At 36.2% G+C, this 17133-nt stretch overlaps 1 protein-coding gene across 15 annotated transcripts in view; it reads left to right on the forward strand.

Moving 5' to 3' along the window:
* The first annotated feature begins 7900 nt into the window (after window positions 1-7900).
* The window catches only part of LOC105834238 (cysteine-rich motor neuron 1 protein), a 412714-nt gene continuing 403481 nt past the window's right edge, over window positions 7901-17133 (forward strand). For 2 of the 15 annotated variants that reach the window (XM_036284234.1, XM_036284248.1), the window contains exons 1-2: window positions 7912-8166; window positions 9904-10479. In XM_036284234.1, the coding sequence (XP_036140127.1) occupies window positions 10334-10479 (146 nt within the window). In that variant the 5' untranslated portion in view covers window positions 7912-8166; window positions 9904-10333. Of the gene's footprint in view, window positions 8433-9903; window positions 10480-17133 lie in introns of all 15 variants that reach the window. The other 13 variants (XM_036284247.1, XM_036284246.1, XM_036284243.1 and 10 more) reach the window with 13 other exon arrangements.

A 17133-nucleotide genomic window follows, 5' to 3' on the forward strand; every position in this document is an offset into this window, starting at 1 on the left:
AGCAACGGCAGGTGCGGATGGCGGAGGTGCCGTTGCGCACATGCGCGTTGGAAAAAAGTATCTGAAATTAAGTATGTTTCTGAAATTTGTAAAAATTCGGGAATTTTAAATTGGCACATAAGTTCGAAAATTAAAGGAAATTTCCTTGACCAATATAATACTGCAGATATTCATTTCTCAGACAATACGATATGTGATAAATATTTATAAATATTTTTTATTATTATTTATTTTCTCAGAATATTATATAAATATTTTAATTATTATATATACTTGTTGTAATTCATATTATATTTACTTAGATAAGTTGAAAATACTTTTTAAATAAAAATGGAGATTATATATATATATATAGAGAGAGAGAGAGAGAGAGAGAGAGAGAGAGAGAGGGGGGGGGGAGATATGCATATGCATTTAAAAAAAAAGCTTTATTTCGCAATCTTTTATGTGAAAATTGATCTTCGGAGAGTTTTGAATTATGTAAAAACGAAATAATGCAACTCTTCGTGGAAAGATGTCGCCACCACACAGAAATTTGTACAGATTGCAACACTGCAGTTACACTACACTTCACTACACTTTAAGGCCCGGTTCCACAACTCACGGTTAAATTAACTGGCCGATTATTCCATTGAAATTGACCAATGGTATTGGTTAATTTTGCTTAACGACAAATACGATTGGTCAATTCCAATGGAATAATCGGCCAGTTAATTTAACCGTGAGTTGTGGAACCGGGCCTTAGTGTCGAGCGATGTGATTTGGACAGTCAGTGGATGACATTGGGACATTGGAAATGCAAAATAAGCTCGCTAGCACATAGAGATCGCTCCGTCTCGGGCAGCTCGGGCTCCGATTGGCCGCTCGTTCGTACTCCAGACTCCAGCGCCCGCTCGCCCGCTGGAATCGAGGCGCTGCCGGCCTGCCGGTAGTTTCTCGACGCGACAAGTGCGCGCGGAAAAAATGTTGGTAATCGGAGTTACGCGTTTAAAATTAAATGTACAGTTCCTCGATCCTCGTTCGTGTACGTCGGACGTAATCAGTGTTCGCAAAAACGTTCTAGAAATCCTCGCGGATCCCAACGCGTCTCACGGCGAGAAACCGTCGTTTTCGTGATCCGCGAATCTGCTTTTATGACGTCACGAGAACGAAGCTAGCAACGGACTTTAGTTCTCGTCGTGAGTTTAAATGACGGGTTGAGTTGCGAGATCGGTGGCGGATTCGCGCGGATTTACGCGGAATCGCGACGCGGATGCGGCCGAGGAGAGCTAGATGACGATCAGTTTTGGGTTGCGCGTCGAACTTGCCTCTCGAGGATCCGCATAGGCGTATGGAGTCACCCTGACTCCGTATCCGCGATTGTACGTTCCACGAGCCCGCGTAACGATAATGCAGCAGCTAGGAGTGTCATGGAGACTCACGGTGCATCTGTGAATTTCGAAAGCGCGCTCAATCAGAAACATAATTAAATTCGACGCTCAAGTGGATGTCTCGAAGACGTTTTAGAATATCTTAGGTTAAAGTATGCTGTATGGGCGTGGATTCGAAGTCTCATTGATATTCAATCTTGCGCAGTGAGGCATCGTGAATAGTGATAATTTCCAAAACTCGCGACTTAAAAAAAAGCTCCTGGACGAGAAGCAATGCAAACGCTGCAGAAATATACCAAGTGTGCTCCGCGCGACCGTAGCGTCAACCGTACGCCGTAGTGAATTAATTAAAACGCACGATATCTTTTTATTTGTTATATAATTAACGGCGTTCATCGATGTATAGCAATTATTCGTATCCGAGTTTTAATTTTGTTTGCCGAAAATCTGCGTCTACGTCCAAAATAAACGTTTGCCTTTCCGATTCGATCAAGTGTGTAAAAAAGTACAATTTAGTGTAATGAAATATGCATACGATGGGCACAGTGTTATTCTTCGATGGAAGAGGAAATCACAGCTTAGGAAGAAGCAGAATCCCGAAAAGATTTTGTGCAGTATGACAGGTATTATTTCATTGTCATTTATAATTTTTTAATATCATGTATATATTGAAATATGTATTTAAAATATTATTATACTATACCATGTAATAAATTTGTCTTGTTACATGAAACTTAAGTACGTTTTTTTGCAAGTATGAACAGATATATTTAATTATAGGGTTTAAAACGAATAAACGGAAATACATATGAAAAAGATTGCTTTAAAGATTGTTTTAAATTAGCATGAAAATTTTTAACGTTTATAATCTAATATTATTAATATTATTAATGCATATTATAGATAAAAATTAGCTTGCAATATTTACGTATAAAAAGTTTTATATTAGAAATTCACACTTCTTACAGATTATCAATATCTTTTTATTAAAAGAAAATACATTACGAAAAAGGTGCCTCCTCACGTGCGTAATTATCGTTTTTGTTTATGCAAAATGCTTATAAGCCAAGATATAAGTCTCCTTTTTTTATGAGTAATAATTGGATATGCAACTTACTTGCGGGTGTCTCGCAGATTTAGTGACATAGACCGTACGTCCGTGCCTGATCGCGAGGCTGTTCTGAAAAAAGAGCGATAAATTTGTGCTTTATTGTGCATATTCTGATTCCTAGCATTTTAATTGCAACTTTAAGCACAATATTTTTATCTCAACTAAGTATTTTTTATTTTATCGTATATCGTTTTGATGTATTTTAATAAACTTTGAATTCTTGAATTATATGGCCAGAGGTAATCCACATGTAATGCTCTTTCATAATAATATGCAAGATTAAAATATAAATTACCAGGATTCTTAGTCAAGCAAAATTTCCTTTAACAATCCAAAATTTGCCCTTTTCCAAGAAACCATCAACAGATAAACTATTTGCTAATTAACATATACAGAAAAGTATTAATTCTACTGCTAAGAAAAAGTAATTAATTAATTAGACTTTTCTTTAAGTGACAAATTATTTTTAATAAATAATATGATTATATATATGATCTTGAAATGTGACTTATCATAAAATTGAGAAAAAATTATTGTTATATAAAAAACTTTATAAAAAACTTTCGAAAAATATTATTGAGTATTATCTAAAAAACAATTAGAACATAAAATTTAATTTTTGCTTTTACCTAATTACAAAATTTGAATAAATTTGATGGTCATGACCAATTTATGATAGATTTGCGAATACATAAATTTACGAAATATTTCTAGAATAAGTTATAAATCATATTTACATACTTTAAATAATTTATAATGATATTACTCTGTGCATAATTCTTTGATTAGCTAATGGGGAAAAAAGATACATTTTGAAGATAACTTTGTCCAGTTATTTATTAGGTTTGTTTGATTACAGGAAATGAATCACGATTTTTATTTATTGACCTTTTTAAAATTATTTTCGAACTATCCATGACTGATAGATTTTAACGAGACAAGTAACAAAAGTTATGCATTATTGTGCATTATTGATATGCCCGGCCGCAATAAATGCCATGTATCGCTTTCGAACGAAATATATGGCAGCTTGTAGGGTGCATTATAGAAGGAGAAAGTTATTCGAGCATAAGAATACAGATTTGAAGGATATTACGAGCAAATTAGCTTTTATCTTGATGGAATGCTTTTTCTCCTGCAGCGTGCTTCCTTCGTTATTAATATTCTTCAAAATATACGGGAATGGAATACGATGGGGCGGAGGAGGGAAACACGCTGTATATATCATTTCGAGCAATACGAAACTTCGTGAGAGCGATTATTTTTACCTGCTTTAGAATTGTGTTTTGCATTATTTTGCGGAATAATACATTTTAGTGACTGAACGTTGACGGTATTTTTTATAAACGCATTTTATTCTCTCTATATTATTTATATAATATTACATTTTATATTATATGTATAATTCTTTAAAAAATCTATTAAAAGATAAATAAAATGTTAATGTAAGATACAATTTCCCCAAGTTGTGAACCACGACCTTTTTTTAAAATTACGACTTATTTAACTTCAATAAAAAACGCGAGAAGAGGAGAGGAGTGCAAATTAATTATTTATTACTTCACGTTTCCTATTTTTTCATTTTTCTGAATATAATTTTATAAATTTATTTCTCTCTGATATATAATGAGATAAAAAGAAATGAAGAATGCGCTTATTTCCTATTTCTGAAACTGATAGATTTGACGATATCGATCGGAATAATTTTCGCGGAGTTTGATATAATTGTAGTTTATTTTGAAATTTGGTTTTTATTCTACCATCGTTGAAAAATTTTTCGCGACTTATCAGAAATCAACTCACGATTCACGATCCATGGGTTGTGATCTATACTTTGGAAATCTCCGGTCTAAAATATATTATAGGGCTATTCTTAACTTGCAATGCTTACTTGTCTTTGATATTTGATAAACAAGAAGGAAATGTGTGTGTGTGTGTGTGTGTGTGTGTGTGTGTGTGTGTGTGTGTGTGTGTGTGTGTGTGTGTGTGTGTGTGTGTGTGTGTGTGTGTGTGTGTGTGTGTGTGTGTGTGTGTGTGTAATGATTCCAAGAGCGTTGCGAGCATTAAATAAAACTCACCTTATCAAAGCGATGAAATTATAACGAGATATTTTTTCACACTTTCAAAATCAGGTCAAATTATAAGAAAATTGCTTCTTTTCCATAATTCGTTAGAAAGATTAATAGCCGTAGAGAGCGTCTCACTTGTTGGCATTATATTTTAACGATAAACACTCCGATCATCTTGAAATTAGTTTTCCCTTGACTGGAGATTTAACGGAGCCGGATATTAGATTTAGGAAGGCAATGAAACTCACACGGCAACGTCAATTAAATAGTAATTGATCATGCACTTGATATTGTTAATTAATGGTCGCAATTTTGTTTCACGTCAAGCGCTTAGGTACGGGCCGCGCGTTTATTTTGAAGAAAGAAAGTCCTGATGATCAATAGCCGTTCCATTCAGCGGGCATTAAAAGGAGCGAGTTACAGCGCATAACACGTGCTGAAGAAAAATCGTTCGCGAGAGCGCCAGGTGAAGAGGGCGAACGACCACTGCCACCGAGCGTGATCGCGGACGTTTATCACACTTAAGATCCGCGACTCGGGTCCTGGAAGAAGGTTGACGGCCAGTCTCAGGTATCCGCGGGATATGCTAGGCGACGCGCTAGGTGCAACTTGCGAAAGACGCTGCCAGTGAGAATGTACACTGCCATGCATTAATACGCTGGGTCATAGCAACAGCCTGGCTACTGTAGCCAGTTGATTCATAGTCGATTCTTATTTCAAGATCATCTTAAGTAATGTTGCTAATCTGGCTCTGTAATTGACTGATGATATTTTAAGACAATATTAAATATATAAATTGATTTTGAATATTGGCCTGTGACTAAGCGAATTAATATAATGTAGTGTAGTGTATGTCGTACGAGGATAGTCCCAGAAGTACCCGAACTAGCAAAGAAAACACGAAAAATTTGGGAAAAAATATCTTTATTTCTCAACATAGTCTTTTTTTAGCTCGATACACTTTTCCCAGCGATGTTCTATAGCTTCGATATCCTGTTTATCGTAAGAACTCCTCAAAATAGCCATCAACCGCAGATTCCACCTCTTAATTGTTGGCAAATCTTTTACCACCCAGCTATTTTTTAAGTTTTTGGAAAAAGAAAATAATCCGAGGGGGCTAAATCTGGCGAATAGGGTGCGTGAGGAAGCAATTCGAACTTTAACTCATTGATTTTGGCCACCGCGATGTGAGCAAACACGGTACCCATCTTGCGCATAGCTTTTTCATCTCCAAATTTTCAGTCAATATGCGATGTATAGCACTTTTTGAAATGCCTACGGTGTCTGTTAGCTCACGCACTTTCAATCGACGGTCATCTAATACCATTTTATGAATTTTCTTTACCATTTCTGGCGTGGTCACTTATATTGTTGAGTAGGAAATTATAACAGTTATATAACTATTAGTGTTTGAGAATCAATTAAAAGGAGTATGATCAAATAGTGATATCATTTTTGGTTACAACCATATTCTCGGCGAAATTTTTCAAAAACATAGTCTGAGTTTATAAGAAAATATAACGGTAAATAGCCAGACTTTTGAGTATGTTCACTAAAACCAGAAAACATATCTTGAGAATAGAGGAACTAGCGTCCATTATTTAAACTTATAGTCGCACTGTTGTGAGAATAGGGAAAAGTTGTTTGTGAACAACTTTTCACACAACCTTCTCGACTTACAACTTGTTAGCTACGTGTATCTTTATTCTTCTTCTATTTCAATAATCAAACAGTTTGATTATTGATTTTTAAGCCACAAAAATTAATTGAATTAGTTTGATTCAAACTAATTTAATTAATTTTTGTGACTTAAAAATTAAATAAACACAAGAAGAAGCAGTTCTTTCAAGTTTATTCATTTAGTTACAAACTAAAAGACTTTATTTAAAAAATAATAATTTAAAAAAACAAATGTGATATATATGAATCAAGTTCAAAGTCTAATATTAGAGTTCACATTCAAGTTCAAGAAGTTTTGCATATTAGAGATTAACATATTCTAACAATACTTTAAGACAAGTATAAAAATTCTAATATTTGCAGATCCTAAGTCAGTTTACAATTACTTTGCCTAGTGTGCTGTTTCTACTACACTTCATTTATTCCTCTTTTTGATCAACACTTTTATTCTCATTCAGGTTCAACAACACTTTGACTTAGTAGAATTTCTAAATGCAATTCAACCATTTTCATTATTATTTGTGTTGGTCTCATCATTATCGTCCCCATCATAGCTTTCTTGAAAAAGGCAGAAGCACACACTTTAGTGCCTCTGGAGAGATCGTTGCTAAAACTTTAGTTACAACAGCCATCAAGTGAAAGTTACTACAAAATATTGTAATTAATACTTACAGTTGACACAATTTGTAATTACTATATAATTCAACACTAATACTTTATATAACAAATATTTCGCAATATTTATACGACAGTCACTTGTATTTATTGCCTCCTCTTATATAAACAAATATACAAATGTAATACTTTAACATATGTTGAAATTTAATATTGGAACTACGTTGACATTATATAAATTATAAAGAAATACTTATATAAATATTATTACCACTAAGAAATGACTAAATTATAACTACGTAATGTAGTAAGTTTTATATTATATAAGATGTTATATTGAAATTTATAACTATACAGTGAATATAACGAATAATTGTGTTGACTAGGTATATTTTATAATCAAAGAGAGTTTTATATACAGTTATATATATGTTTAAAGATTTGTGTATAACTTGAGTATATATTTCGGAAGCTACGTATGCATACTTTTGAGGTAATAAAATTATTTTTGCACGAGGTCCAATCCTATTTTACTTCTGTGCCTAATAGTGTAAACATTTTAAAATTATTAACATTTTAGTACTATTATATGTTTGACATTACTCAATTTTTTCTCATAAAGATTTTAATTTGTAATTTGTGTACAAATTATTAACAAATTAGATCAATTAAATTAGAATATGAGAAATATAACATGTTATAATTTCCTACAATTTTCTGCTTACAATTTTTTGAGGCTGTATTTAAATTATTGCGGCACGTGATTCTTGACAAAGTGAATGAACGTACACACAGTATAAAAAAAAAAAGGATTAATATTCATACAAAGTGGTTGTTTCATGATTGTTATTAGTTTTGGCGCTATTGTTGCACTGTCCCGAATTAATACAACGGTGATATCGATGGGTATAACGTAACGATGGATAAATCCCCGCACAGCGTTGCGTTAATTAACTCTTTACAACGCTGCCAATTAAAAATCATAAACTGGATACGCGAATGGTGAATAGGGCGGGACGGGCGCAGGGAGTTCACCCGCGGGTAAGAGGCGGCAGTGGTCGCATGTCAGGGCGCCGACGCGGGTCGCGCGTCGCGGCGCCGGGCGCCGCGTCGGAGACGCTGTTCGCCGCCACGGCCAGTGTACGCTCGTCTTGAACGCGGAGCGTTTCGCGCGTTCCCATATTCGCAGCTTCCCCTCTTGACCGAGTGATTCTGTCTTCCATCGGGTGATACTGTGTGTGTGCGCGTGCCGACGCGATGTCGGCACGACGTGCGTGACAAGGGAAACGTGGCCGAGGAACCACGTCGCGACTAGCCATCGGTATGCGGTTAGCCATCGAAGCGAAAGTTTCCGCGGGGATCGATTAAATCGGCTTGCCTTCCGCTCCCCAATGCCGGCGACAATTTTTGTCCTCTTTCCCTTCCCTTGACATCGCTCACGTAAGCGTTTCGCGTCTCGATTGTCCCAAACGCTATCTTTGTCTTAACCGCATTTAATTAACTTCAACGGATAATTCGTCGTCGGGTAGCTGACGGTATGCTGGTTGGTTATACAGACGTTCGATCTGTAATGCAATTCCGTAACAGGTGACACGTTGCCTTCTTATTAAGTAAAATAACGTTGTTTGCGAATCGTTTACGTATCAGCAAGTTTGATGCGAGCCCGCGCGCTTCGTGCGTAACGACGAGCCGACGTCACTTTGATGATTTTGGACTTGGTTCTCGAAAGTGCGCAAAGAAATTTGATTGTTGACTCTAATAATACAATTTTTTCGTTTTTTTTTCTTTTGACGTAGCTTCGCGAATTGTCGAGCCTTTGCACTTGTTGCTAATTTGCTTTCTCGAACCCCTAACTAGAAAATACAACTTCCTAGTGTCTCGTAAACACAAGAGACGTTACACCTGTCTGGCAACAATCCTAAATTCCAGATGTACTCGCAATTTTATCTCGCACGATTACCTACTTATCTTTTCTGGCAATCGACGCGTTTTATTAAGAAACGCGTGAAGGGCTTGCATTTCTATAATTTAGATTAAAAGTGTCAATATTTTCATGCTTTTGTCACGGCGATGCCTACATCGTGTTAATGCAGGCAATGCGGATATTTGGTGCATCTCCCCGCACGAGGATGCACATGTAATTTGAATAAGCTACAAGTTCGGTCCTCGACAACCTTTTGATGGGTTGCTTCATAGTACGCTTTCACAGTGTGCAATTGCGGATAAACTATTCCCTGTTTAGGAGTTGGTATATGCAGTTTCCTATTATACAATATGCAATCTCTGAGCTATTCTCTGTCCAGGAATTGGCACATATCAAGTCGTTTCCGCCATTAAAAAGTATCTGCAGTGTTGTGTTTCTTTTGAAATCAGATTAATCTTATTTCCTATATCGTTAGTTGCGTCATGATGAATGTCATATTTTGCCCGAATATGTGGTGCATTTTCTACTGGATTAATTAATGCTATTAATATATTCGAGTGAAAACGTTTCTCCATTAATACAAATATATATATCTATGCTTCCATAAGATTCATTTATATAAGATTTTTAGCGAAGCTCTTATCAAGCCATGAGAAGGAAAGAATATCTCGGAAATATCCGAGTTTAGTATTCCGGGTTAAAATCCTATCCAGAAGAATTGCAACAATCTGGAAATTTATTTCATCTTCGTTTACTTTATTTGCTTTTGAAGCACGTGGGTGTTCAGATATTTTCTTTTCTCTCCGAATCGGTTTCCAAATGACGTATCAGAAAATGTATACTTGTCTTTGAGACTAGAAATATGCAGTTCCGAACGAATTTCCTTCATCCAATATGACACTGCTAAGCAATAAAATTCCCCATGCGTTGGGAAAAACATTTCTTGTTTTATTATTTTTATCTTTTGTTTACAATTAATCTTTCCGGAATCCCGAATTCTTATCATTAGCGGTGATTTTTGGCGAGAATACCGTCGGTATTATTGTAATATCACGTATGCGAAATATCACGTTATCCTTCCCATCTGGACGTCATTTTGTTCGATAAAATGGGTGAATTCGCGATATATTTCAGCGAACTGTGAATGGTAAAATGTAGATCGGTGCATTTTTCCTCACGTTCCCCGGACATTATTCAGCAGCGACGCCAGGCATCACATCTCGTGACTGCTCTCCTCTCTTGATGAACAACTTTTTATCATACAAGGAGAGAGATACAGAGAAAGAAAAAAAAGGAAGGGTTTTAATCGCCGTGCACGTGTAACAAATCGAGAATCAAACGTGTCGTGGCGTGAACTGTTTTGGGATGAACTGAACGAAAATGGGCATTCTCGCGCTCGTTTTGTAATTAGTGTCGAGGAGATACCAGAAGATATAGGAGAACAGAGAGAGAGAGAGAGAGAGAGAGAGAGAGAGAGAGAGAGAGAGAGAGGGGGGGAGACGCACACCCCGAGAGAATCGACAACGGTGGGGCGGCCGTCAGGATCGAGAGGGACGAGAGCAAAATGAGGGCTGCGTTGCTCCTCTTAGGTGGCATTGTTGTACTGTCGCTCGCGGTGGCGAGGGCTCTTTCGTGTGTGTGCTCGCCGCTGGAGTGCGACGTTCTCACCGACGAGGACTGCCCCGGAGGCCTCACCTGGGACCCCTGCAGGTAGGCAACGTTTACCTCGTCGTCTAGAGAGATCTCCAAAGCTGAGCTTTTGCTCGACGACGCCGGAATACCAACGAATTTCTTAGAATGTGGCCGTTTGCGCGCTTCCTTATTCCCCCATAGAGAAAACATACGAAATATCAGAGAGTTTATTATTTTTACTTGATTTTTTAAAATCGATTCACGCAGAAGCTGCTGTGTTACTTCTGAAATAAGATTAATCTTATTTCCTGTATCGAAGTGTATTACATCATGTAAGAGTAAAGAATATCTGCCATACTTGGTCCAAATGTGATGTGTATTTTCTACTGAACGCTTCTACTGAACGCTGAATACGCTATTAATATAGCTAACTAAACGATTCTTTATTTAATATTAAGATATTTATTTCTTTAATGGGTTTTATTTATATACAATTTAGCACCTGTAAAATTGGTGCCTATTTTAATAAATGGCTTTTTGACTTAATTTGATTCGCAGTTTGATATGAAGAATAAGAAAGAGAAAAATCGGAAACAAGACCAAAGTGTTGCGGTTATTATAATGCGTACATAGATTGACTGTAAATTTTAATAAATTTATGTAAGTGCATTGAAAATGGTCGAGAAAACAATGTGCCGAAAATATGTACATGTGTTTTTTTTTTTCTATTTAGAAAAATCTTATCGCAATCGATATAATTAGCTCTGGCTGCGTAAGATCTGCGTAAGTTCTGGCTATCGTTCGATTCGTTTGTTATTAATGATGAAAGAGTCGGTTGATATTTAAAATTGTATTTTAATAAACTAAAATAATTGAAAAAGTCGGGGAAAAAGGTATATAGGATTATGTTATGCGACCGCATCACGTACGATATTTGCATGCTAATTGCCATTACGTCTTCTCTACCGCTAGGATATGCTATACCTTGCGCAAAAGCATAATTTTCAATTTGAAACTCCCTCTAGAGTCTCTGACTCTTTGTGTTCCGTTGTAACAATTGTGTTCTACTACGCGTAGGTAATTAGTTCCGAGTACAGCGAGCAATTAAAACACGCGCTACAATAAGGCCCGCTACCTCTGGTGCGTTTTTTTCCTTCAGGCGGCAGGGAGAGAAAACGTTCGTCCTTTGTTGTTCATCCACCTTTGTCTTTACCTCCCCCCACGTATGCGAATTGGGTTTTCGCGTTAGCGACTCATTTGCGGAGGAACAGCGAGGATGGTATTACCCGCTACCTGTATACAGGTGAACGTCGCGCGTCGCGAAAAAGGCGCTAAGGATGGAAGGCGCAGCCCCATGAAATGCTATACGATAGCGTTTATCATCGACATGTTCAATATCTGTGTGCCGTCACGCAAGATCTCCATGCCCTTGGGTTTATTTTCATCCACTATCTACGAGCGCAAGCACTGTTACGTTATCGTATGCATATGTATATATACAAGCACACCATATTATGTATTATATCCCATATATATCCGAACGCGGAGATGGGGTGTACACCTGAGTTTTAGGTGCGCGTTTGTGTTTTATGGCCCGTACAAACAACCTGATGCAGAACAGGTCCGTGCGCACCTCGGTAAATGGAGAGCGTAAAGAATAATATATAATGAAGTTCGTATTAAACACCCGCTGCGAAAGATTCGAAAAATTCTGCAATTTGAGAGAATAACTTGTATATTAACGTTATAATATTTTAATGTTGCACAAGAAGCTTTGCTTTGCCAGTAATTTACATTCAGCCCGTGAATTATCGTTCGCATCCGTGATGGAATAATGCTATCATCAATTATTAGTTAGATAAAAGCCGCATTATTTAATGCAGGTATAAAATGCAACGTATCGCAATATACAATCATATTGCGTGATGAAGCATATTGCAAGCCAGAATTCCGCGAGTAGGTATTGCCGCCTTTATGAGAGAGAGAGAGAGAGAGAGAGAGAGAGAGAGAGAGAGAGAGAGAGAGAGAGAGAGAGAGAGAGAGAGAGAGAGAGAGAGAGAGAGAGAGAGAGAGAGAGAGAGAGAGCTAGTATACAGGTTACGTCATTTTTAATAAATATTTGCGAGAAAAGTGCCAAGATAAATTCCACTTCGCACGAGCACATATAAAGCTCGATCGACGGCAACTTTATGTAAGTCCGCGATAACGAGATGTATTACAAAATCAGATGCGCTTGTCGATGCTTGGGTGGCCTAGCGAGTATTTATGTAGGACGCAAAGAGGGAGGAAGTAAATAGCACTATGCCTGTGGCTAACGTGGTAATTCGATAAGATTAATTTATTTACTGTCCGAAATAATGTTAGAGAATGTTACGAATAGAGTATATGGGTGCATTCAAGATTCTACTCGAAAGAATTATATTCACTCGAAATTTATTAAAATACTTATATTAGAAAGTTATATAATTTTAACAAATAAAAAAATAGAGTATTTTAATTTTGCCAAACTTTTATTTAAAGTATACATAAATAATGTATTGTTGTGCATTAAAAAAATATTTTTTTATTTAAAGAAAGTAAGATAGCAAAATTAGAATATGAAGATAAATAAATAATAGCATTCTGAATAAATACACGTACCTGATTGATTGCTTGTAAGCTACACTGAGAAAAAAATTTCTTTAAATACATTTAAGAAACTCGGTTTTCTTATTACAAAGAAATGATTTATTTCAGTTTAATAATGATACTATTGATGTCATTAAATCATTATTTAGAGGAACAAAATCAAAAATGTACGAAATGCTTTACTTAAAAGAATAAAATATTTATTTTCTAGCATACATTGTTTTGTTGCTGTAAAAAAATATTTGTTTGTAATAAGAAACCGAGTTTCTTAAATGTATTTAAAGAAATTTTTTTCTCAGTGTACGATTTAACCTCAGTCTCAGTAAATTATTTGAAATAAAAAAGTTACCAATTGTTTAAACTTAATTGTCATTTTCGAATTACAGAAAAAAATTAAAAAATTTTTTTCTAAACTGCATACACATTTAAATTCAAAATTGCATTTTCTTGGGGGGAAAAAAAAAGTTTATCGAATTGATTTGAACATTTTAAACAATATTTCTAATAACATTAGATCGAAAGTTTTTTCGAGTTTTAATTTTTTATTAAGTCATGACAAAGAAAAAAAAGAAAGAAATTTTTTTAGAAAATGCAATTTTTAAGTTCAAATGTATACAATTAAGAAAAAAATTTTTAAGTTTTTCTCGACATGTATGTTTGAGTTATTGTGGCTACTGCTTTAATAAATATCTTGAGAAAATATTTTGAAAAATATTTTGAGAAAAATGCATTTAAAGTTTAACAACACATTTTTAATATAATTTTGTAGCTTATTTTTTTAAACAAATGTATGTACATTTTTTAAAATGGAAATATACATTATATATCTATCTTTTTGAATAAAAGTTTTGTATAATGCATACTAGAAAATATCCAATTTTTCAATTCGCTTGGGTCCTATAACCCTTAAAGCTAGTTTTCGAGGATCTTCAGCGAACTTTCTTAATACTTCTTCAAGTTTCTTTTTTATCGCAAGCACTATTTCTCTGTGTACACTTAGCATACATCCGTTGAGGCGATTTTTTGACATGTTGACCGCAACTAGGTTTTCATTCTTTGCTGAAAAAAAACTTTCTGTAATGCTCGTTGTACACGATTGGGCTAAGAAATATATTTCGTTATTGAGAGGAAAGTTTCGATTTCTTTTAATACTTCTACTATTTCCAATTTTATAAGTATCTTTTTATAAACATAAAGATGAGGTCGTCTATATCGATTTGCAGCGGATCTTGGTGCCTAATAATAATTCTGTGTGAATTTTTTACAAACCTTAGTTCATGCAAACCGCGCAATTTTGTTGGTTTTAAAACAGTCTTATATATACGTAATATTACAAATTAAATTGACGAGTAATCTAATAATATTGATGCTAAGAAGCATCTAAACTCCCCCTCTTCCTGGAAACTAATTTTTATTTCGAAAAACAACATAATAGTCAAGAGTTGAGTGTGTGGATTTGCCTACATTCCGTGTGAATTTTTAAAAATTTTCTATTTTTGCTGGGTAATAATGCGTGATTGGCCAATAAGCATTTAACTCAGTGTATGTTGTAAAAGTTTTTAAGATTTAAGTATTTTCCTTTTTTTTTTTTTACCAAAATTTAGCTAATAAGCATTTAAGTTATCGTCGTAAAATTTTTCATAATTTAATTTTTTTTTTTTTGCCAAAATTTATAGAGAAGCAAGCGAACCCTTTTATATCTGTCTCTCTTTTACGTACACTTATGTAAATATACGAGAATGGATATCATTACATATGTTACATACGCATATCCAGAAAGATTAAATTCTTTTGAATATTAATAATTTTAACTTTCGTGTATCGAAGCTTCGAAGCTGCAAAGGATTATCGTAAAAGCGATATTCCTATACAGAGATATTCCATATATGTACGTCAATCTTGATTAGGTATTTCTATTAGATATGTGCTTGCGGGGCAACTTGAACGAATCGCAGCCACTTTTGGCCAGATACATTACACAATACGCAATTAGAAAGCCTTTCATCTCTTCTATATTCACGAGTAGGGAGGGCGGATAAGAAGACAGGCCCTCGAAAGCGCGGCTCTTCTCGCGACTACTCGCGAAGTGTTAGAAATGTGCGGTTGGGATTGAGATTTCCTCCTCTTCCTTTTTTCCTCTGGTTCTTTACGATCGAAAGAAAGTTACTCGTAAGATGAACAATTTCAGCGTAATTGCTTTTCAAGTGTGAGACAAAGATTGATGCTCGCGCGAGGAATCGAATAAGAATCGCGCCGGATCGGGAACCACGGATTGAGATCGAGCTGTGATTTATGCGTCGGATTAAATCTCGGAATAAGGGATGCGAATCTCTCGACCGGGAGAGAATGTTGGTGGGATATTCATATCATCGTTGATAAAAGTCTTCGCGGTCCTCGCGAGCGTTTTCTACTCGTATACTTTACGATACTTGGATCGCAAAGATATGCGAATTCTTCTTTGCGAAATTCATACGTGCTCACGGCAAATCTTTCTTGCGCAATTCAAAAGCTTATTCGCCGAACGCGTTCCGCGCTTTTCAACCACCGTATATCCTCCATCTTATTTCGCCTTGTGTATTTCCCTCCGCCCGCTCTTCCTCTCACCGATATTTCAACATATGCACGATAATACAGTCGTGCGCGTCGATACGTACAATATGCTGATTCGAGAACGATTCGGAATTGAATTTCAAAGGGAGCGGGACACACACGTGCGTGCGTGCTTGCGTGCGTGGAAATGGAAGGAATCTCGCGGAGTGGCCTCGTGGACAGTTATAGCATTCTCCTTCGCAAAGGAGATAACCTTTGCGAATTCAATAGGTGTACCTAACGTTTATTGCGCTGTGGAATTTCCGGAAGTTCCTCTTACGGCAGAGATTTCGGCAATTGAGAGGGACAGATGCTTATAGGACCGTTGCGACGATGGTGACGACTGCTGCCATTCGATGCGACACCGAGCGACATCCAAGTCTGTGGATGAGAACGAAGTAGTTTTGAGGAGAGAAAAGTTTTTTTTACGCATTTCCGAATTTTCATGCGGCAAGCGTGCTGCGCTGTATAGAAGCATTGAAGGCAGGAGCCAATCATATTAAAGAATCACTAAGCGCGCGCGTGTTTACCGTGTTTTTAATATGATTGATGATTCCTGCGTTTAGTTCTTTTTCTCTCCACAGTCGTGGCTATGTGGCAGATCTTCGAAAACTATTCGGCAAACATCAACTAATGGTTATAATATCTTCCTTATTAACGATATAATTATTATATAATTTGTAACAGTTACATTGTTGATTGGGAAATTGTAACTAATAGTCTTACAACATTTTACAACATTTACAACGTTACATAATTATTAGTTGATGTTTGCTAGATAGCAGCGCTGATTGGCATATCGACGAATCGTTGGCGTTATTGAAGACATCGTCATGTATTATCGCGCGTGTTATCTTTTTACGCGTGTCCGCGCCCGCCTCAATGTACGCGACGCTTCGACACTGCGGTGATACGGTATAATTTCACGAATGCAACTACTACATGCATTTGACAGAGCTGGCCCGGCTGTACGCGCGCGTATAATGTATTTCGATGAAATTTCTCTCCCGGCCCTCTTCCGAACACTCGAGCGGGTATAACATTAAACACTAGCTCCAGACCGTTTGGAACCCGAATCTCGTGCCGTTGTCTCGATTGCTGCGACTCCAGTCGAGCCGGTTCGGCGCGCTGTCGAATATCGCGAATAATCGGATATTTGGAGATCTCATCGAACGCAATCTTATCGTTTATTGAAAAGGATTACATCGTTACAGATTGTATTGCTGTAGGAATTTTCGCTCTCCCGCTCGTCATAAACGAAAAATTGTACGCATTCTCGATCGCGAAGTAAATCGAATAATTCAACATTTTTTAAATATGACGATATTTCTTTTTGCAAAATCTATTTCGAGGGGATAGACTGTCCTCGCGGTTATCGCGAGCATTGCCAATTATTCTTCTTTACATTTGAAACACAGTCTTCTTGTTTTTCCTTTGTAAATATCGCGATTAGAATTTATATTCATGACAGATGGATATTGTATGATATTTACTTTTCATCTCTTCAATTCAAAA

Source organism: Monomorium pharaonis, chromosome 3 (assembly GCF_013373865.1).
Source record: "Monomorium pharaonis isolate MP-MQ-018 chromosome 3, ASM1337386v2, whole genome shotgun sequence".
NCBI lineage: Eukaryota > Metazoa > Arthropoda > Insecta > Hymenoptera > Formicidae > Monomorium > Monomorium pharaonis.